The sequence below is a fragment of the Hippopotamus amphibius genome, chromosome 11 (assembly GCF_030028045.1).
Source record: "Hippopotamus amphibius kiboko isolate mHipAmp2 chromosome 11, mHipAmp2.hap2, whole genome shotgun sequence".
NCBI classification, from domain to species: Eukaryota; Metazoa; Chordata; class Mammalia; order Artiodactyla; family Hippopotamidae; genus Hippopotamus; species Hippopotamus amphibius.
In genome coordinates, this window is record NC_080196.1 from 43,231,161 (window position 1) to 43,252,946 (window position 21,786).

The 21,786-nt window shown below is 44.8% G+C and overlaps 1 protein-coding gene across 2 annotated transcripts; it reads left to right on the plus strand.

The window, feature by feature from the left end:
- The first annotated feature begins 14,038 nt into the window (after window positions 1–14,038).
- Window positions 14,039–18,212, plus strand: LOC130831418 (HLA class II histocompatibility antigen, DM alpha chain). 2 transcript variants are annotated; one of them, XM_057699529.1, is made up of 5 exons: window positions 14,039–14,201; window positions 15,409–15,693; window positions 16,967–17,245; window positions 17,466–17,594; window positions 17,936–18,212. In XM_057699529.1, the coding sequence occupies exons 1-5, from the start codon at window positions 14,114–14,116 to the stop codon at window positions 17,938–17,940; spliced, it is 786 nt and encodes a 261-aa protein (XP_057555512.1). In that variant the 5' UTR covers window positions 14,039–14,113; the 3' UTR covers window positions 17,941–18,212. The 2 variants fall into 2 exon arrangements, with proteins under 2 accessions (XP_057555512.1, XP_057555514.1); XM_057699531.1 differs by lacking the exon at window positions 17,466–17,594.
- The last annotated feature ends 3,574 nt before the right edge of the window (window positions 18,213–21,786 follow it).

Sequence of the window (21,786 nt, forward strand, 5' to 3'; positions counted from 1 at the left end):
GTCCTGGCGTCGCGGGGACGGAAGGGCCCCCCCCAATCCCCCCCACCAGGGTCCGGAGTCCTCCCCACGGAGCGGCTGGTCCATCGGTCAGCGCCAGGGAGGAGGGCGAGCGGAGGAGGCGGCGGCGGCTGCGGCTCAGACTAGCCCTCCCCCTCCTTCTCTCCCCTACTCCCCTCCCCCCGGGCCGTCCGCCTCCGAGGAGGGGCAGGAGCCATTTTGGGAGCTCAATTTCGCCCCCTCCCCCCAACCTACTCAACTAAATCTTCCCCACAATCTAGTACAGTAACCTGAATAGGGTTACAGACTACGTGTGAGTAGAGCCAGAGCACAAGGTCAGGATCTCTAAAGCCATCTCTGAGGTCTCTCCGTCCCCATACCGGAGAGTGTAAGAATTTCCCCCACCTGGGCTTCAGTGGGGGGCCTCCCCCCCCTCCATGTCCCCTTTCCTGGCTACCAAGGAAAAAAACTATGCATATCTGAATAAGGAAATTAACATAAATCAAGGAATGTAAGAGCCCCCCCCCCCGGGCTTCGTGAGGACCTAAGTCCTTCAACTCAACTATGTCACCCTCCCTCCGTCGTAGCAGCCCTGGAGCCCTAACCTCGGTTACTGCGTCTAAAATGGCCGTTAATCTCACGTCTTCTCGACCACCCGAGCCAGGCAAACCCTGCGGGGTGGAGAGGGGAAGTGTGCACTGGGATAGCAGTCTCTCCCCTCTCCACCTATCCCACCTCTGATCAGACCTCAGCCCCAAAAGTACAGACAGGCCCGCCCGGGTGGCGGCAGCAAGGAGAGCAATGACACAGCAACTTTGCAGAGCCCTTTCCCCCTCCCCCATTCCCCTCCCCCTAATGGCCCAGCCTCCCCAATCTGCCTTTCTCTACCCGGGGCCTAGCAACTCTGCACAGAGACCCAACGGGGGCCGGCCAAGGAAGAAAAATTTAGGAGGTCGAGAGAATACAGGGCCTTATTAGAAAGGGAAAGGACAGCCAGACATTACTCTGGTTTATTTCCCTGCATTCCGGAAAATCACTGCTCCCCGCTCCCTCCCAATCCTCCCTTCCCCCACATGAGTCACAGGGGCGGCTACTGCTACTCAGTAATTTGGAAAAGTAACTCTTCCCTCCTTTCCGTTCCCTCCCCCGCAGTACACAAGAAGAGAACTGTTCAGGAATGGGGGGAGGGGATGAAGGAGGTATAAGACGCCACCCAGGAGAAACCCGAAACCTTGGGAGCTCGGAAATCGTTCCACGTCCTGAAACTAACTCTCTCCTGTCTCAGGCCACGATTTCCAACCCCTCCCAAGACCCCCGTTGGCCCAGTTTCTGCTCCCAAGAGGACCCCAAGCTTCCAGCCTGCAAGCCCTCCCCAGCCTGGGGTAGACACATGCTCAGCTAAGTAAGACCCCGCCGCGGCAACGAAGGTTTCTTCGGAAGGCTACGCAGGCCATGTCCACGTGAATGCACACAAATTCGATAAGCGACTCGAAGCGTAACCTCCACCATGCCATGTGATGACTGCCAGCTTCCTATCGCTGACACAAAAGAAGCACAGAGATGCTCCTTCCATAGTCTCTGGGGAGAAGAGGAGTAGGCGCCTGGGAACAATCTCAGTTCACAACCCGGGTTGCCAATTCTCAGCATTCTCATCTACGAGTAGGAACTACAATCCCACTCCCACTCCTCAGCCCGCTAGGTCACCCCACCCTCCGAACGCCAAAAGGATCCCTTCTCACCTGCCTCCAGGCTCCTGTACCCCCAGGGAACGAATGAAATGAGGGGGGGACACACCGCCCCCACGCCCCTTTGCCCTCCAATTGGTATGGAGACAGAGGTGGCCATTCCCCTCCCCCACCCAGGGGCCCTCGCCTGCTTGCCCCCCTCCACGCTCCCATTGGCTGTAAACTGTTTGAAGGACAAATCCTCCCACTCTCAGGATTCTTCTCTGCACCCCAAGAATCTCCGTCCCGTACTCCCCACCATTGGTTAGGCACTTAAATGACTAACAACATTCCCGCCCGCCAAGGGCCCCTTCTCACCTGGATCCTGGAACCTTCCAGGGGGGCTCCAATGTTCCCCTTGGCTTGGTGCGGGGGGAGGATGTAATCCGGGGTGTCACCCCCCCGGAAACTGAGGTTGCGTTGGGGGAGGGGGCGTAGCCCCCAGCCCCTCCCTTCCTGACAGAGCTGGGGGGTGGGGAGAGCATCGGGGCCGCGCGGCCACGTCAGCAACACCCAGATTGGCTGACCTGGGTCACGTGCCAGCCGCCCCCCCTTCCCCTCCGCCACGGGGGCCAGTTTTCCGAAGGTTCCTGGGGGTCGCGCAAGGGACCAAGGGGGCCGCATGGCCCAGGCCTTTCTCCACAGACCCAGTGTACTCTAATGCCGCTGCTTCTCCATATCCTCGGCTTCCTATCCCGCTGTCGTCGACCCTGTCCCCCCCACTCGCCTCTCCGTACGGGTTCAGCATGGCTGCCGCAGCCCGGAACGTGCACAGCGCAGGCGCAAGGGTGTGACCGGATTGGGGGAGGGGAAAGGAGAGCGGGAGGCCGCGGGGAGAGCTTCAGTGCGCAGGCGTGAGGGCGGGTTCTGTGACTCCCGCGGAGGGGCTCGGAGCGCGCGCAGTGGGTGGGGCGGAAGCGGGCGCGGCGCGCGGCCATCCCGCATTAGCAGCCCCTGTACCGCTGCGGACGACCGCCCGGGGCGGCCTGTCTCGGTTCCTTTTCCGCAGGTGTAAGGTGTGGCTTGGGATTGCTGGCCCGGAGTCCCGCAGGAACGCTCGCCGCCGAGCTGTTGTCAGTGGAGGAGAATGGGGCCTGGACCCGGAGTTGTGAGGGTTTGCAGGGTGGGGTCCCTCCCCGGGTGTACTGTGGTTCCACGACGAGAGTGTTGTCATCACCCTGGTCGTGCCTGCGGCGGGGAGAGGAGTGCGGGCGGTTGATGTGGGCGTTTTGTTCGGCTTCTTTGTCTTAGACAGCTCTATAACCTCTCCTTTCTCCCAAGTCTATCTAGACTTCCTTACTTCATTGAGACGTGCCAGGGCCTGGACTCTTGCCTGCTGCAAAACTTACAGCCTTCTGATCACTTTTACTTCTTTACTGGGCTCGTCTCGACCATTCAAGTTAAAACACTTGTGCTTTTTCTGAGGCTTTGCCCTCTGCTCAATCTTGAACAAAATCCATAAAAATCTAATCTAGGGATGGTTGCCACCTAAAGCCGACCTTTTACTTGTTCATGGGCAAAAATCCCTCCCTTGACCCTCAGAGTGTGGTTCAGATTTTCACTCTGTACTTCAACTCCCCCCGCCACCCACAGAACGGAACAGAAAGGCCAACTTGGGCGAGAGCTCTTGGGTTTCCATCTCCCGCCTGTAAACCGGGCCGTTTCCGTGTTCCTTTACCATTGTACTAGAAATCCTCTCTTCGAATTAAGGAAATGTATTTTCTTTTTGACCTAGTCAATCTTATCTATAACTCTGACTCTCCTCCATTTTCTACCAGTAGGCATTTTTAACTTCTCCCTTCTGCGGATTTCCCAGCCTGAAAAGAAGAAAAGAACCTTATCAAAATTGTATCTCCTTGTGGACTCTCTTATCTACCTCCCAGCTGTCCTGCACAATCAAAACCTGAAATTGTCATCTTTATTTTCTTCTCTCTGCCTCATTCCCCACTCTTTAGCTCATTTCTTCCACTACTGAAACTGTCCTGGCAGATCTGACCAAGGACCTCCTAATTGGCAAAGTCAAGAAGCACTTTTCAATTCTCCCCTTATTTGACTTCTCTGAAGCATTTGACGTTTGATCACGCTTCCTTCTTGAAATTCTCTACACGCTCGACTACTCACTTGTTTCTTTTCCTGCTTGTCTAACTGTTCCTCTGGTTTCCTTTGTGGACTCTTCTTTAGGCCCTGTGGATGTTTGCCAGGATTTTGCCTTAGTTTGTTTCTAGTTCTGTTCATCTTCTCTGAGTAATCTCAGTGGTTCAGAGCCTCTCAAATCTGCGTCTTTAGTTCAGACAACTCTCCTGAGGGAAACTCATTGCTGAATTTTACCAGCTGGATAACCTCCAGACACGTCAACATTTTCCAAAGTGATGCAACTTGTATGCACCCTAGACCTGCTCCTTCTATGTTATCCTGGCTGATGGCTATTCAGTCAAAAAGCTTGGAATCTGGGAGCCATTCTTGATTTTTTTCTTACAATTTTGTATCCCGTAGGCTTATTGTGCCTCTGATATAGCCATTGACTCATGCTCTATCCTAGTTCTGTCACCTGAGCTGTGTATCAGCAGTTCCTAACTGACTTCCTTATCTCTAAAGCTGCAGTGTTCACTACGGTAGCCACTAGCCACATGTTTAAATTAACATTAAATACTGTTTTAAATTTAGTTCCTCAGTTGCCCTAGCCACATTTTAAGTTCTCATTAGCCACATGTGCCTAGTGGCTGTCATATTGGACAGCACAAGTTATAAACCATTTCCATCATTGAAGAAAGTTCTCTCGAACAGTGCTGCTCTAGATTTTCCTCTCTGCCTCTGCCACAATACTGCCAGGAACGAGCTTTCCGCAGTACAACTCTGGCCATATGTTTCTGTTTAAGCCTTGTATTAATTCCTCATTGCCTGTGTGATAAAGTCCAAATTTCTGTGCTTGCCAGAAAGATCTGCCTACCCCTCCAGCATCGTGTGTAACCACTTCCTCTTGGGCCCTATATTTCAACCATATTGAACTGTTCCCCAGACGCACCATTTTGTTTTACACTGTGTTTTACACATACAGCTCTACTACACGAAATAGGCTTTTCCCTAGTCCATCTAAGCCCAAATACCATCATGTGAAAAGCGTGCCCTTGCCTTTCAAATTGAGTTGACTGCTCATCCTTTGGTGTCCCTTTCTCTTACAATTGCACCTTTCACAGTGAATGGCATTTACGTGATGCTACATGTTTCTTTTCATTACTAGAGTTTGATCTTGAGAGGAGGGCCATGTTTTTTGTTTTTGTTTAAATACCCCCAGGTCCTGGCCAGTATGAGGTGCTCACAAAGTGAGCAATTGTTGAAGGAAGTTGATGTTTAAGTAAGTATGTGACTTAGGTAAGTTTGTAGTGTATGTATTTGGGAGGCTCTATGCATAGTATTGGGGAAATAATCATAGTGAGACAAAATTATTGTCGTCAGATAAACATTTGAGACACTGGGATGATGTGAGGAAGGACAGACAGAACAGAGCAGGTCATTTTCACAGAGCACTGCAGTCCAATCTGGCCAGAATAGAATGTAAGCTACAAGAAGTAGAGCCAGAGGAGATTGGAAGTTGCATTTATTTGAGGCAATATGATGATTTCCAGTGCTGTTAAGTTTGGACCCGGTGGGGAGCTGCTGAAATTTTTTGAGCAATAGCTTGATTGGAATCATGCCATTAGATAGGAATTCTATCTTCATATCCTCAGTGGCTATCACTATACCTGTTAATAAAAACCAAATAAAAATGTCAAGTGTTGGAAGGAGATGAGGCTGGTAATAGCTAACATTTATTGGGTTCTTGAAATGTCTCAGGCCCTATTATAAGTGCTCTACTTGTAGGAACTCTTTTAATCTTTATAACCATATAAAGTAGATACTGTTGTTATCACTCCCATTTTTCAAATGAAGCGACTGAAGCAAGAGATGTTAAATAATTTACTCACAGTTACATGTTTAGTAAGTGTCCAGAGCTGGGATTTGAACCCAGGCAGTCTGCTTCTGGGTGCTATGTTATTCTGGTTGTTAGGCGCAGCAGGTATTTTTAAATCTAAAATTGAAGTTTGAGAAAAAAAGATTAGTAGAGGTAGATTTGGGAGTCACCTTTGAAGTGTAGTTTCAATCAGTCATGCAGGTAGTAGGTGAGATTTATAAGGGAAGAACTATGGAACAATTTAGTTGTGGGTTAAGGATTATGCTCCGGGTTACATCCTCACACAGGGAGCAAGGATAGGAAGTGAGACCAGGAGAAGAGCATCAAACAAGAAGGAAAAGCAGAACAATGTAATATGAGGAAGCCAGAACAAGAGAGGGCTCCAGTGAGGACTTCACATTTATTGAATGAATGACTAATTAAGAGTTTTTAAGCTTGTTTGTGCTGTGGACATCTTTGGCAGTTTGCTGGAGCCTTTGGATCTTGTCTGACAATAATATTTGTAAATGCATAAATAAAATACACAATTATCAAAATATTTAAAGAAATCTGTGATCTACTAATAATGTATTCCCTTATTAATAGAATACTAATACAATAAGATGATTTATTGCAGGTCTAAACTCATAGTTGTAGAGATATCTTGAGATGTCTGTGATATGAAGATATTCATTGAGGGTGATTTTTATTGATGACTGCTAATACTAAAAAGACTTGTTTTCTACATTCATAAAATTAAGTTTCAGTTAATTAGATGTTCTTAAAAATAAAGGTGGCTCTTTTTGTTCCATCTAAGTTCATCGACCCCTGAATTTTATAGCTTGTGGACTGCAGGTTAAGAACCCCTGTTCTTTATTTTTTTTGGGGGGGGGGAGCTGTGCCACGCAGTTTACAGGATCTTAGTTCCCCAACCAGGGATCGAACCCGGGCACCAGCAGTGAAAGCGTCAAGTCCTAACCACTGGACCATGAGGGAATTCCCAAGAACCCTTGTTCTGTTTGAGGAGACAAGATCCTGCAGAGGGTGTGAGAGAATGAAGAATGGGGGAAAAACTCACTAGCTTGGTAATTGGGGATCATTACTGATACTGGAGAGCAGTTTCTGTAGTTTGGGGATAGAATGCAGAGTTTGGGGAACCTGAGAAGCCTAAACCAAGTAATTTACACTGGATCTTGTAGAAAGAGGGGAGCTGCTTAAGTTTTGAAAGTGGAAGGAAGAGCTACCTTTATAGGAAGATGCACTTGGCACCAGTGTGCACCATAGATTGGTTTTGGAGAGACTGGAGGTAGGTCAGGTAGGAACCACAGTGCACGTTTACGCATGGAAGAAACAGAGTCACAGCATTAGAACTAATTGCACTTAGAGGAGAACGCAAACCTCACAAGGTCCGACGTGGTCTTGCTTCTTCCTGCCTCTGGCTTCATTTGCTGTCTGTCCTGTCTTATTCACTAATTATACGCCAGCCACGCAGGTCTTCACCACCCTGAAGGAACAAGCCCCTTGCGTGCCTCAGGGCCTTCTTCTTCCCCTTTCTCTGCCTGGCTAACCCCTACTCACCCTTCAGATCCCATCTCAGTATCACTGAATTCCCCATTTCAGTTAGTGTGTGTTAGGAATCTCAGTTCTTTCCTTCATAGTACCTTTTACAATTTGCTTTCATCGGTTTGTATGTCTACTTGTTTAATGTCTCTATTTTCATTGGATTATAAGTTAGATCATGTAGGTGTCTGGTGCCCAGCATACCGCCAGGTACATAGAGGGTAATCAATAAATATTTGCTAAATAAATAAGTGAATGAATCTCCATGAGCCACAGATTTCTTGTTTGTATAATGGTAATGATAAATTCCAATGTTGTAGAGTAGATGACAGGATTGCTGTATTCTAATAGTGTAGCTAAAAGGGAAGAATGAATATGGACGTGAAGAGATACACTGAGCTGGAAATGAGGGTAAAGATGGGAGCTGGATGACCAGGTTTACTCTCTGAATTAAGCTGTGGCAGGGAGGAGGAAGAAAATGGGAAGAGGAGTGGGGTGCACAGGGAAGGCAGTGAGAGTGAAGATATTTGTAGAGTGGCCCAGAGACATGCCTGGTAAGATTTACTGTTGAATGTATCCGCATTAGAAGGAATGACCTATCATTCATCTAACGCTTGAAGGCTCTTCCAAGCCCAGCTTCTACACCTTCAGTAACCAACAGCCCATTTATTCATCCAGTGAGTAGTCACTAGATGGTGGGCCTTCTTAGTAGATGCTGAAAATGTTAAAAATAGGACAAGAAGAGATCCTTTGAGACCTTGCAGTGGGAGTGAGGTGACTGAAGCAGACAAAAACAGAAGAGCATAATACAATTGATGGTAAGGGCAGGCTGGTGCTGCGGAAGTACCAAAGAGGCCACTCATCTCCACTCTGGGTTCCGTGGCTTCCTGAGGGAGGTGAGATTTTTGTCTCCAAGGACATATAGAGATAGGTTAAGTGGGTCCAGATCATTAAGGATCATGCCAAGGAAAGCAGATTGCAGAGAAGCATTGAAGGTTTTCATGCAAAAGTATGATACGATCAAATGTGCCTAATAAAAAGATCCCTGTGGCAGCACTGGAAAATAAGATTGGAGACAGATCAATCCTAAGAAAATTGCAGTGATCCAGGAAAAAGACAAGCCAGCCAATGAGGGCCTGAACCAATAGGAATGGAGGACAGACTACAGAGATACGTTAGAGGCGGAATTGATAAGGCTTGGCAAACAGTTAGATGAGAAGGTTTGAGGAAGATGAAGTTGTCAAGGTTGACTCCTATATTTGTGACTCATCTGATTGGGTGGACAGTCAACTCACACATTGAGGTCTTGAATATGGGAGTTTAAACATGCTGGGAAGGGAAAGCTGGTGAGTTTAGTTTTGTAAATTTTGAGGTAAGAGGTACATTCAGTGTAGTAATTCCTGAACTTAATTTGACTAAAAATTCATGATTGAACATTCAACAGGGATGCATGAGACATCATGTAAAATAGAAAACTCACTAAATTTTTAAAAATGAAAACTTTGTTTTCAGAGAAAACTGGCACAACAATGTAAAAGCAATAATACTCCAATTTTAAAAAAAGCACTATAAGGAAATTAAATGCAATCAGCACCCCCCCCCCCAAAAAAAAATGAAGGCACAGTTTGAAAACCACAAGAAGGCTTTTCATTTAAAACTTTTCCTTGGACATGTTTTGAGATAGCTGGGGGAAAATGAACACAGGTTGGGTTAAAGAAAGTTAAGCAATCATTTCTAGTTTTGTTGCTTGTGGTGATAGGATGGTAGTTAGGTTAAAGAAAAAGTCAAGATACCCTTAGAAATGTTTCCTGGTGGAATATAGTGATAGAATTTGTTTAAATACTCTAGAAAATAAAGTGTGTGTAGAACAGGAGAATAGATGAAACAAGAATGGAAGACTTTGAATGTTGAAAATTGTTAAAACAAAGAAGAGTACACAGAGGCTTACTAGATTCTTCTCTTTTGTGTATGTTTGAAATTTTCCATAGCAAAAAAAAAAATTTTTTAACTTAGTCGTAGATCCGAAGGAGATCAGTTAGTGGAGTATAAATATTATAGTAATGTAATTAATCAACAGGTCATAAGTGTATTTTGAATTGGTGGCCAGACTTGTGCCAGACCAGAGGTCAAGTAGATGACATATATCACTCTGGCAGTTAATTGGGACATGCTATCTGAATGTTAATGCACAGACTTAACCTCACGTTTATGCTTCAGATGAGGCAATGCAATTGTCTGGGATGCCGTACGTCCAAGATAACTATACTGAGGTGGTGGTTTGGTTCGTGATAATTCTCTCTTCCCTGGGAATAGCTCTAAGACAGAGGTGATATTGTGCCTGGCCACCATTAATTGACCCTGGAGGTCCACACCTGATACAAGCTGAGCGCATCAGATTGTCCCTCTCAGCAATGTGAAACTTGAAAGATAGAGGCTGGAGGCCTTTGAAGGTGAGGCATATTAATGGCAACTCAACCCCTGCTGCTAAGGCCCCTGTGGCTCTCCTTCCTGAGACTAGCTGATTCCACCCCTCTTTTGATTTTGTGAGCTAGCTCTGTATCTGTCCAATAAATTGCCCCTTTAAAAGCTAAATAACCTTATTAAATATAATAAATTATTGCAGAATAAAAATTACTGTGTAAATGTGTTTGGTGTTTTATTACATCTGTGTTGAAATAAATTTAAAAATGAAAAATTGCTACTATCAAATTTACATTGAAAAAAATTTCTTGAGGGACTCTCTTGTGGCAAGTACAGTTTGAGAACTGCTGTTGTACAGCATCCAAGTGGAGATGGCTAAAACACAGTTGGGTGTATGGATGGTGTGGAATCAGAGCCAGATCGAAGCTAAAGGGGGAAATTTGGAAAACATCGGCAATAGTGGTAACAGAAGACAAGTGGCAGTAAATGCCTTTGAGAGCAGGTGTATAGTATAAGAAGAGAAGAGGTTGAGGACAAAACTCCAGGGACACCAACATTTAAGGGGTAGTTGAAAGAAGGGAGTCCATGAAGGTGACAAGATGCCAGAGAAGTAGGAGGAAAAACTAGGAGAGAGTGCTGTCAGGGATGCCAAAGAAGTAGACCGTTTTAGGAAGGAGGGGGCATGGCCAACGGTGTCAGATGTTGCTGAGACTGCAAAGAGTCCATTTGATTTAGCAACGCAAAGGTGTTGAACCATTTCGTTGTTGAGCGTTGAGGATTAAATGGCAAGTATGAAAGTAGAGAGGTGGTTGCCCATGACTTTTTCAGGAAACTGGCTCTGTCAAGAGAAAGAAAATGGGGCAGGACTAGGAAGGGGTGGACAGCTGAGTGTCAGAAAGCTGTGACTTACTGGGTTTACAGGTGTGATGCTTTTCTTTTCAGAGGCATTCATATCTTGTGACCAAAGACAGTGAGTTACTGGGATGCAGAACTGGCTACCTTGCCCTTCTCTTGCCCACAATTCCCACTTCCCGTTCCCATGGGACGTTAGGAAAATGTTCTACTTTTTTGGGGGGTTTTTTGGTTTTTTTGGAGTGTAACAATGATTTCCAAGCCCACCCCAATCCTGGCACTCTGCCCACCCCACACATACACACACTCACGCACACATATGTACCCTTTAGCATTTCAGAATATGCAGGAGGTCATGAGCGTGTTTTTGTTTGGGGCTGTTATGGCTGCTGCTATTTGTTTCTCAGAAGGGAGTGTGGATTTCGAAAGGACCATATTCACATAGATTGATTTCTAAGATTGTTTAATTGCCACATTAGCTCTTTCTTACTGCCTATTCCCCACCCCTTCTGTCTTTCTTTTTCTTCTTTATCAAACTTGAAGCATATACACTGACAGTTTCTTCCTCACTTCCCACTTACTTCTCAGCCCACCACAATCTGGAGTCCACTCCCACTACAATGCTGAAACTGCTCTCAACACATTTGTCACCCATCTCATAATTACCAAATCTAAGGACACTTTCCAGTCCTCCCTTGACTTCTGAGTAGCATTTGATAAGGCTGACCTTGCCCTTCTTCATGGAAAGCCTCTATTTCTCCGAATCTGCATCTTCTTTATTCTTCTCTTAGCTCTCCAGATGGTCCCAGTGCCACCAGATTCTTACAAATTAGTGCATTTCAGTGACCTGTTTATTATCTAGCATCAGTGCCACACCCAGCCTCCTATGCTGTGTTCTGGACTACTCAGCCTAGGAGCTGCAAGGTGTGTATTTCCCAGCCCTCCTGGCCGGTTGGCTTCCTGTTAAATCTCTCAGTAGGAGGCATGGATGGGAGATCAGATGGCAGGAGAAACCAAGAAGCTTCCTGCTTTAGTTGCTAAGAGAGTGGCAGCTCCTGGTAGCAGCAGCAAGAATGGGTGATTCTGGACTCCAGCTTCCTGGACAGAGGAAGTGCCTTCTCAGTGATCCAGTCTTGACAGAGATGGTGTCTTTTCAGTAGATCTAGAAGCGACTGTGATGGTGTTCCCCCAGAAGAACACCAGGTGTTAGACATGAATTCTAGCTCAGGGGCGAGAGCAGCTTGTGACTGTTAGGTTTTCCTCTTTCTTATTTGCACCTCCAGCCTCTCTCTTTTTCCTTCTTGCATGCCTTGCCTTTTTAAAACACCTTTGTAACCAATCTCTATATTAAATCCCTTCTGTCTGAAATACCTAGAGTGACTGTATTTTCCTGACTGGATCCTGCATAATAATGAATAACTGGTATGAGGTTGGGATTTGAACCCAATCCGACTTGTGTCCTTGTGTCACTTCCTGCTCCTTCTGCTCAGTCTACGTGGGTGATCTTGTCTACCGCCTCTGCTTCAGCATTTGTGCAGATGACTCCCAAATTAAGGTTCTTCAGCCCACACCTGAGATTCATACCCATCTACCTCATGCCTCCTGGTTACACTGGCACCTCAAATTCAACACAAAACTGAACTTAATTCTCTTCTTCATCAAACCTGCTTCTATGACTTTCTTTTCTATTTCAGTTCAGTCCATAACTGATCAGCCACCCAAACTGGAAACCGTGGTGTTACCTCTCCTTGACCCCTCCACATCTAATCAGTAGCCAAGTCCTTTAGATTCTACTTCCTAATTATGTCAATATTTGATTCCCTCCATCTCCTCTGTTCATGACTTAGTTCAGGCTCTTATTATGTCTCACCTAAATTATTGCTGTGCTGCTACCAGAGGGCAGTGTGTGTGTTATGTGTGTGCGCGACTTTTAACTTTGATGTCATATACATCACAAAGTCTACATGTGGACTCTTGGCCAGCAGTTTGGCCTCAATTCTTTTCAAGCTCTAGTCCATTATTGGAAACATCAGAACAATTTTTCTAAAATGTTAAAAATGACGTGTCACCCCTCGGTTTAAGATCTCTATTATCTGTTAAATAAAAAAACACCCTCCTTGGGACTTCACCAGTGGTCCAGTGGTTAAGACTCCACGCTTCCACCGCAGGAGGCATGGGTTGCATCCCTGGTCAGGGAACTAAGATCTCTCATGCCTTGCAGGTGACAAAAACAAAACAAAACAAAACAAAACAAAAGAAAACACAACACGCTCCTTGTGGCATAACAGAGCCTATGTGATCTGGCTCTTGCCTAAATTTCTAGCTCATCTGAAATCAACTATACCCCAATAAAAATTTTTAAAAATTAAAAAAAACAGTAATTCCTCAAAAAAATTTTTTTCTAGCTCATCATGACACCCCACCCCGCCCACTGCTAGTTACCAAACAGGGACACATGAGCAGCTTCTAAACATTCATGTTCACCTACACAAAAGGTCTCCAGAAAAAGGAGCTCTGAATTCCTTTCACCTTCACCCATTTGCCTACCCCTTCCCCTGGAATGCTTTTCTCTTCTCTCACATTCTGCTGGTCTGTTTTTCCTTCAAGATTCTTAGCAACCCTCCTGATTACATTCCACCTATTCCTCCATCCTCATGAAATTACTACTTCCAAAACACACAGCATGTTCTTATTTGAATATATTACATTGTATTTATTTATTCAGTGATCCCCCTCCAATTTAGACTCTAAACTTTTTGAAAGGGGCTTCCCTGGTGGCACAGTGGTTAAGAATCCACCTGCCAATGCAGGGGACACGGATTTGAGCCCTGGTCTGGGAAGATCCCATATGCCTCGGAGCAACTAAGCCCCTGTGCCACAACTACTGAGTCCACACGCTACAACTCCTGAAGCCCTTGTGCCTGGAGCCCGTGCTCTGAAACAAGAGAAGCCACCGCAATAAGAAGCCCTGCAATGAAGAGTAGCCCTCGCTCTCCACAACAAGAGAAAGCCCACGTGCAGCAACGAAGACTGAACACAGCCAATAAATAAAAATAAATTTATAAAAAGAAAATAAACTCTTTGAAAGCAAGAATATGCCTTATTCATCTTATTGCTAGCCCTGGACCCAAAAGCTAACACTTGTTACATTTTAGTCTATTTCTGCAGAAACGAAGAGAGATAAAGCCTAAAGGAGAATAACTTTTGTGAGAAAGAGGAGTGGGGTTGGGAAGGAGAAGACAGTGTGAAGAGCCATGGGAGGGGTTGCCATGGGAAGATGAGCTTCCCCAGTTTATTATTCGGCCACCGGGCGGTGCTGCTCGGAAGAGTCCCTTGTTCTGGATACTAAAGAGGGATCCCCACCAGGAGGCAGACGTTCCTCCACTGCCTCCCCAACGCAGGTACACCACCCAGGCTGGCCTGGTAAAAGAGCCAGGTCCTAAGAAGGTTGCTTGTTCTAGGTCTCTCCCCAGCGACTGATGACGTCAACCCCTACACTTTCTGTGATTGGCTTAGCCAGAATGACAAGGGCTGTTAGGGAAAGTGAGCTGGAGAAACATGATCTGGGAAGGAATCTGGGGACCTGAGTCAGCTGGCTGGTAGCTCCTAGCCTGCTGGGAGGTGTGAAGATATGGCTCATGAGCTGAGCCAGGGAACTGCGCCGCTATGCCTGCTACCCCTTCTGTGGCTGCTGCCCCAGTGCTGGACCGCCCCTGAAGGTATGACAGTACCTCCCCTTTACTTCCATCCTGAGTGGGGTAGAGCCTAGAGAGCCGGGGCATTTGAAAGTGGTGAAAGTATTATGAGAGAGTGGAAACGACAGCAGAATTGGGAAAGAGAGCTGTACTATGGATGGATGGCAAACAATGCCAGCAGTGCTTCATAGGTTCCATTAAAGACAATCTCTTAAAGCAGAGATCATTATATCCATTTTCCAGATAAAGGAAATGAGACTCAGAGTTTAGGTAACTTCTGCAAGTTCACCCCGTTGGAAAGTGGTAGAGCTGGGATTTGAACAAAACAAATGTTAGTTCCACTGTTCCTACTTAGGAGTCTACTCTGCACTCTGTCATCAATTCACCTTACCATTCTTGAAAAATCTCTTAACTTTATTGGTCCTTAGTTTCCTTCTCTGAAAAGGACGGGGCAGAATGGAAGAAGAACCTGGAAGATCCCTTACTCTGTCTGTCATTCTTGGTATTGGGTTTTGAGTAGAAGGTTTCCTCCTGGCTCGGCAGATTCCTGCCAGGAGTTCCAAAGAATTAGAGATTATTTCCTGCAGCTATGGTGCTGCTCCCCCAGTCCTGTCTTTGCAAGGTCTGCAGGGTTGAGGGAAGGGAAGTTATTTTCAGAGAGGCCTGGTGCCAACGAAATGGCTGGAAAGAAGCCTGGAGAGTGGTTTTTCAGTCTGCCATGTGTGTCTGGGGATAGGATGGCGCAGTGTCGTCTCTGGCTTAGGGAGGCCATGACCATTCCTCCACCCATCCACATGAAGACGGGAGAACCCATTCAGGCCCTTCACAAGTCAATAGAATGGCCTCCAGGAGATTAGACAAAGGTGAAGACCTTTGGGAGGATGTAGCCCTGTGCGAGGATGCGTGGCTTGGTGAGCAGAACGCAGGCTAGATTTCAGCCTCCATTTACCTCCTTGGCTGGGTGCCTTTGGGCACAAAGATACAACCAACGTTGTGACTCTGAATTAATTGTTACAACTTAAGACAGCTGGCCTTTTTATGGGTTGGGTAAGTTTGGAGAGATCCTGTGATTTCTTTTTTGCCCCCATTGGGAGGCAGAGCCTAAGTGACAGACCCAAGAGGGGTTATAACCCCACCTCTGCCCCCTCTCCCTGAAGCAGGCCTTGCTGTTTTCTAAGCTAAAGAAGAGGAGGATCCCACCTCCCTGAACGTAACTCTGTCTCTTTTGCAGCTCCTACTCCTTGGTGGAGGGATGAGCTGCAAAACCACACATTCCTGCACACCATGTACTGTCAGAACGGGACTCCCCACGTGGGGCTCTCCGAGACCTACGACGAGGACCAGCTTTTCTCCTTCGACTTTTCCCAGGATATCCGAGTGCCTCGCCTGCCTGAATTTGCCGGCTGGGCTCACAATCCTGGAGATACTTCCAACATTTTCTTTGACAAAACATTCTGCCGGACGATGATCGAGGAAATTGGCCCAAAATTTGAAGGGCAAATCCCAGTGTCTAGAGGTTAGGGGGTTTTTCGGGGGTGGGCTGCGCTCTTAATCATGATACACTAAATGACTCCCCTTCTCACCAGCTCCCCATCTCTCCTGCTTTCTGGTTCTCCCCTTGGACATTGATTTTTCTACCACCCATGATCTGCGCTCTGTTTTTGTTGTGAGGCAGAAGAAAAGTCCCTGGGATGTAGTGGGCGTTCAAAACTATGGAACTTGATGAATTCAACAAGGACCAATTGATGCCTACTGAGTATTAGCACTTGTGTTACGATGTTCAGCAAGATGGAAGGGAGAATGGAAGCATCTGATGATGTGCCTGCATTTGATTTTTTTTTCCAAAAAACTTTGAGTTGATTAGGAAATGCTGATGGATCATAGTAGATGAAAGCCCCAGCTGAGGTAACAAAATGGTACTAACTGCCTTGGTAAACTAGGCTTAACTACCTAGCTTAATCAAGCTCTGTTAATACTTATTTATTTTATTATTCTATCATATTTGAACATCATAATGTGTTTTTTTTTAATTGAAGTATAATTGACCCACAATGCTGTCCCATTCTCTGCAGCACAGCAAACTGACCCAGCCATACACATACATACATTCCTTTTTTATGTTCTTCTCCATTATGGTTTATCCCAGGAGATAGGATCTAGTCCCACGTGCCATATGGCAGGATCTTGTCCATCCATTCTAAACGTAATAGTTTGCAATCATAATCTGTTTTTAATGTACATTTGCCAAAATTTAAACTAAAATACCACATCAAAACTGAATTGACATTAATTGGATGGTGAGGTAAATTAAAAAAAAAAAAGTATAGATGTGATCAGGATGTCTTTCAAATATATCCAAACATATAGTTCCTTGAAACTATCCTTAAAATCAGTAATTTCAATGTTTGTTACTGATCGGGTCTTTTTTTTTTGTAGTTATCTTTATTTTCTTAAATTTAATTTTTATTTTACTTTAGAATATAGTTGATTTACAATTTTCTGTTAGTTTCCAGTGTACTGCAGAGTGATTCAGTTATACATATACATATATCCATTCTTTTTCAGATTCTTTCCCATATAGGTTATTACAGAATATTGAGTAGAGTTCCCTGTGCTACATAGTAGGCGCTTTTTGATTACTGATCTTATGTATTGTAGTGTGTATCTGTTAATCCCAAACTCCTAATTAAAATGTGCCTGCATTTTAATGAGAAGACAGTGTGTGATCAGAGCCCAATGGGTCTCATCGACGCTAATTGCTTCTTTCCCTCATCTCAATCTCCCCACAGGGTTCCCCATCGTTGAGGTGTTCACCCTAAAGCCCCTGGAGTTTGGCAAGCCCAACACACTGGTCTGTTTCATCAGTAATCTCTTCCCACCCACACTGGCCGTGAGCTGGCAGCATCATTCAGCCCCAGTGGAAGGAGCCCGGCCCACTTTTGTCTCAGCTCTTGATGGACTCACCTTCCAGGCATTTTCTTACTTAAACTTCACGCCAGCACCCTCTGATCTTTTCTCCTGCATCGTGACTCATGAGATCGACAACCACACAGCAATCGCCTATTGGGGTGAGACCTTCTCCCTGGAAGCCTGGTTCCTTTGGGGAGCAGAAGCGGGTAGACCCACGGGAAGTCTTCTTTCTCCACTGGGCCCTTATTTAGCCTGTTCTCTGAGCCAACCTCAATCTTCCATGCCTCAGTTTCTCTGTTGTCATCCCAGACACCCGCGTCATCCCCCTGGGGCTCCCCAACCAGGTCTCCGGGCTGACAGGCTCCCCTTTTTCTCCAGTGCCCCAGAATGCGCTGCCCTCTGATCTTCTGGAGAACGTGCTGTGTGGTATAGCCTTTGGCCTGGGTGTGCTGGGCATCATTGTTGGCTTGGTCCTCATCATCTACTTCCGAAAGCTTTGCTCAGCTGGTACATCAGGGCATCTGCAGGGGATGTGTGGGTGTTCCGGGACCATCCTGTGGCCTGGGAAGCACATACAGTGGTCCTCAGGTCCTTGGGTGGGGAGGCCTGTATTGGGCACTGTGGGACATCCTCCTGGTTGAGGTCCCAGGTACACACACCCAGTTTTAGGTCATGAGAATGGCTTTGCATGGGAGAGGAGTGATGTAGGGAGCTGGAGGAGGGGTGCTTGGAGATGATCTGGAGACAAGGAGAGATCAACTTCTGTGGGGTGTGATGCAGGCTGGGAAGGGCCTTTGGGGATGAGAAAGTCCCCCTGATGACTTTCCTCCATCCTTCTCTCTCCTCAGACTGATTGTTCCTGATCAGAGTCTGAGGCCAACAGCTGCAGCCATCCAAGCAGGAGGTGTTCAGATTTCTCCCATCCTACCCAGGATCTCTCCTTCTCAGAGCAGGAAGCCCTGGGACTTCCCCCGTGTGTGTGTGTGTGTGTGTGTGTGTGTGTGTGTGTGTATGTACAGATTTCTCAGCTGGGGGCTCTGCTGTCCCTGGGCTTTTGCATCCAGGGGAACCCAGAGCTGCCTTCCTATCATGACCACATCCCTGCCATGTCAAGGCAATAAATCTCAATCTTAATATCGGTGTGGTGTCTTTTTTCACTCATAATACTTATTTCTGGATATTTTAACTTGAGTGAGTTGTCATGTCAAATCCAACAAGACTTAACCTGACACAGCTTGCCCTCATTAGGGAGAGAAATGGGAAAACCCCTAATTCCTCAGCTGACTCCCACTCTCTGGTCTCAGCACAGCACAATGGCTTTTATTCCCATCAGTCTGTGCAAAATACATGAGCAATGAAGGCAGAGCCACCTTCTGATAATCTGCTCACAAAATGGTGGAGGAAGCTGCTTGTGGGTTTTTGAAAGGGTTTTTGTTTTGTTTTGTTTTGTTTTTTGCGTTTTACTGTTTGTTAAAACATGCCTCATATAGGCTGCCTTGAGGAATATATAACTGCCTTCAGCCTTCATCATAGCTGGGAAAACAAGAGGTCAAAAGTGGGAAAAAATAAGCCTTCAGATGCTATTCTAACTCAGTCACCCCAGTTTTGTGAAAACTGTATAATCCAAAGGTCCTGAAGTGAAGTGTGAAAGCCTGGAAGGGCCCAGAATTCATACGTCCTTTCAGGCAATCTGTTCATTGGCCTGAGTGGACCATCCAAGGAGAACTGTGATGATGCTGTCTTGGGTGAATGGTGGGGGCAGGGAGCATGTCTACTGGTGGTCGCTTCCTTTGCATGTGCTTTGTTTCCTGCTTTTCTTGAGGTTTGGGAGTTGCTTTGCAGGAGGGGGTGGCATTAAGGTGAAGAATGAAATTATTTTGGTATTGGTGTAAGAGTCTCTGCTTTTTGCGTTGTATCAGAATCTAATCTAAGGGAAAATATCCACTTCTTCTCAGGAACTGGCACCTCCTCTGAACCATCTCATTTCTAAGAGCAGCATGTGTACTGGTTAAGAGTATGGAGTCTAGAACCAGACCACTGGGAATTCAGTCATGACTTTTAAATTTTACTGTGTGCCCTTGGGCAAGTTACTTAACCTCTCTGTGTCTTAGTACCATTTCCTGTAAAAGGATGATGATATGGTTGCTGTGCTTAAATAAATTAACATCTTGTAGAATGTTTAGAACAGTGTTTGGCATGTAGAAAACATGCTCAGTGACTTAGCAAAGATTTTCACTGGGGAATTAAGCAGCATCATTAACTTCTTTTCTGGAAACTACTGTGAATCTACTTTCAAGTATTGTATGTTCTCCCTTTGAGATGTTTTTCTTTTTCTTTTCACTTTACCATTTTACATCTGTCTCACTGCTTTATAGTTCTTCCTAAATTCTCTCTCTCCATTTTCCAACTTATCCAGAAACTTCCTGCCAGTCAAGCCTTAAAACTGCTTTTATTTACGTATTTATTTATTTATTTATTGGCTGCACTGCGTGGCTTGTGGGATCTTAGTTCCCTGACTAGCGACTAAACCCGGGCCCTCAGTAGTGAAAGCTCGGAGTCCTAACCGCTGGACCGCCAGGGACATCTCGAAACTACTTTTATTACGCTGCGTGGCCTTAGACAAGTCATACCCCATCTCTGGGCCTCAAACTCCTCGTCTGTAAAATGATAGGCTTAAAAAAAAAAAAAAAAAAAAAGATGGGCTGAGGTTAGATGCTCTCTATCAAGCATTCTATAATACTGTCACTTAAAATACTCAAGAAGCCTTCCACACCCTCTCTTGTCTTTAATAAGAAACATAGTACCTCCTCTTCCATGAACCTGTTCCTAATCCTCCAGCCCTAACTGACCTTGACTGAACTCTTCCAAGACTTGGCACGTTCAACCCAGACTGCTCTCACAGCGTTGCTGCCTTGGTTTATGTGTTAGTTTTCTTCACACAACTGGTTTGTAATTTCGATGATTCAGGGATCAGAAACAGTTCACACTCCCTCCAACAGAGCAAGGCAGTTCTCCCTTCCCTTTATTGTCACTAACACTTGAAATTATTTGACTTTCAAATGTTGGTGAAACAATGGGTGTCAAGTGGTCTCACGTTTTAACTTGCCTTCTCTCCTTACTAGTGAGGCCGGACATCGGCTCATAGGTTTATCTCTCTGTGAATTGCTGATTCATATCTCTATCTTAAAAATGGTTTTCTCTTGTGAATGTGTGGGGGTTTCTCATATATCCTATATAGTAATCCTATGTCTGTATAAATACTGCAAAGTGCCTTCTTCCACTTTACGGCTCATCAGTTAAATTTGTATACAGTTCCTTCCCCAAAAAGAATGATTTCATTTGACAGTCAAAACCCATATGGTTTGTGTTCTCGTAATCTTAAGAAATCCTTTTGAACCCGAAGGCAGTAATGCTACAATTTTTGCTGGAAAGTAAAGTGATAAGGTGAGTCTCCATTTTCTTAATGAGAATATTTTAAAAGATTTTTTTACCAATTTCAAAATATAAAGTTTTAGGTATATAGAAGTTATAGGCAAATAGTCAAATGTCTGCTGACTACCTTTATTTAGTCACTGACTCACAAATTTAAAATCATGTATTTTATAACATAATATTTTAATGTAGGCATATTGCTGTTTCCACTTTCATGTCTCATAAAACAATGTTTATTCTAATTCTTTTCGTGTATTTATTTTTGATTATGCTAATGGCTTCTAAATTCTTGATTTATTTAAAAGATAAATCCATTTATTTAAACTAAACAACCCACCAAAAACAGTTTGTCCGTTTCTCCTACCTGCCCCCTCCTGCCCCCACTCCCCACTACCAGTAACTGGCAAGTATGAATCTGTTCTCTGTTTCTGTAAGTTTGGTTGTTTTTTTGTTTGTGTTTGTTTAGATTCCACATATAAGATAGATTATACAGTATTTTTCTTTCTCTGACTTATTTCACTTTCCATAATGCCCTCAAGGTCCAACAATGTTATTGCAAATGGCAAGATTTCTTTCTTTTTTATGGCTGAATAATATTCCATTGTATGTATACACCACGGTTTCTTTATCCATTCATCCATTGATGGACAATTAGATTGTTCCCATATCCATAGAAATATTTCTATACTATAGAAATATAGTCAATAATGTTGTAGTAAACATGGGGATGCATATATCTTTTTGAGTTAGTGTTTCTGTTTGCTTTGGGTAAATATCCAGAAGTGGAATTGCTAGATCATATGATAGTTCTATTTTTAATTTTTTGAGGAACCTCCATGCTGTTGGTGAATACTTATGCAATGTTGGTAGGAATGTAAATTGGTGCACCACTGTGGAAAACAGTATGGAGGGTCCTCATGTATTTATTAATTGAAATCATTTTAGGATAATGTATCTTCTCCAAACAGCTTTGAGAGAGTGGCCATAATTTGGAAAAGAAAAAACTTAAGAAGGTAATTCTTAGTAGGTAATTCTTAGAAGGTAATTACTTAGAAGGTAATTCTTCTTTTCTGATGGATAATTTTGGGTAAAAAAGCTTTGCCTTATATCTGGCCATATATAATATTCCACTATGATATATATGATATTTTTCTATTAGTGTTATTGTTCTCCTTTCACATTTAGATCTTCATTGATCTGGAGTTTTTCCGTATGGTGTGAGTATGTTTACAACTTTCTTTTTCTCCAAACACTAAATTGATCTTTT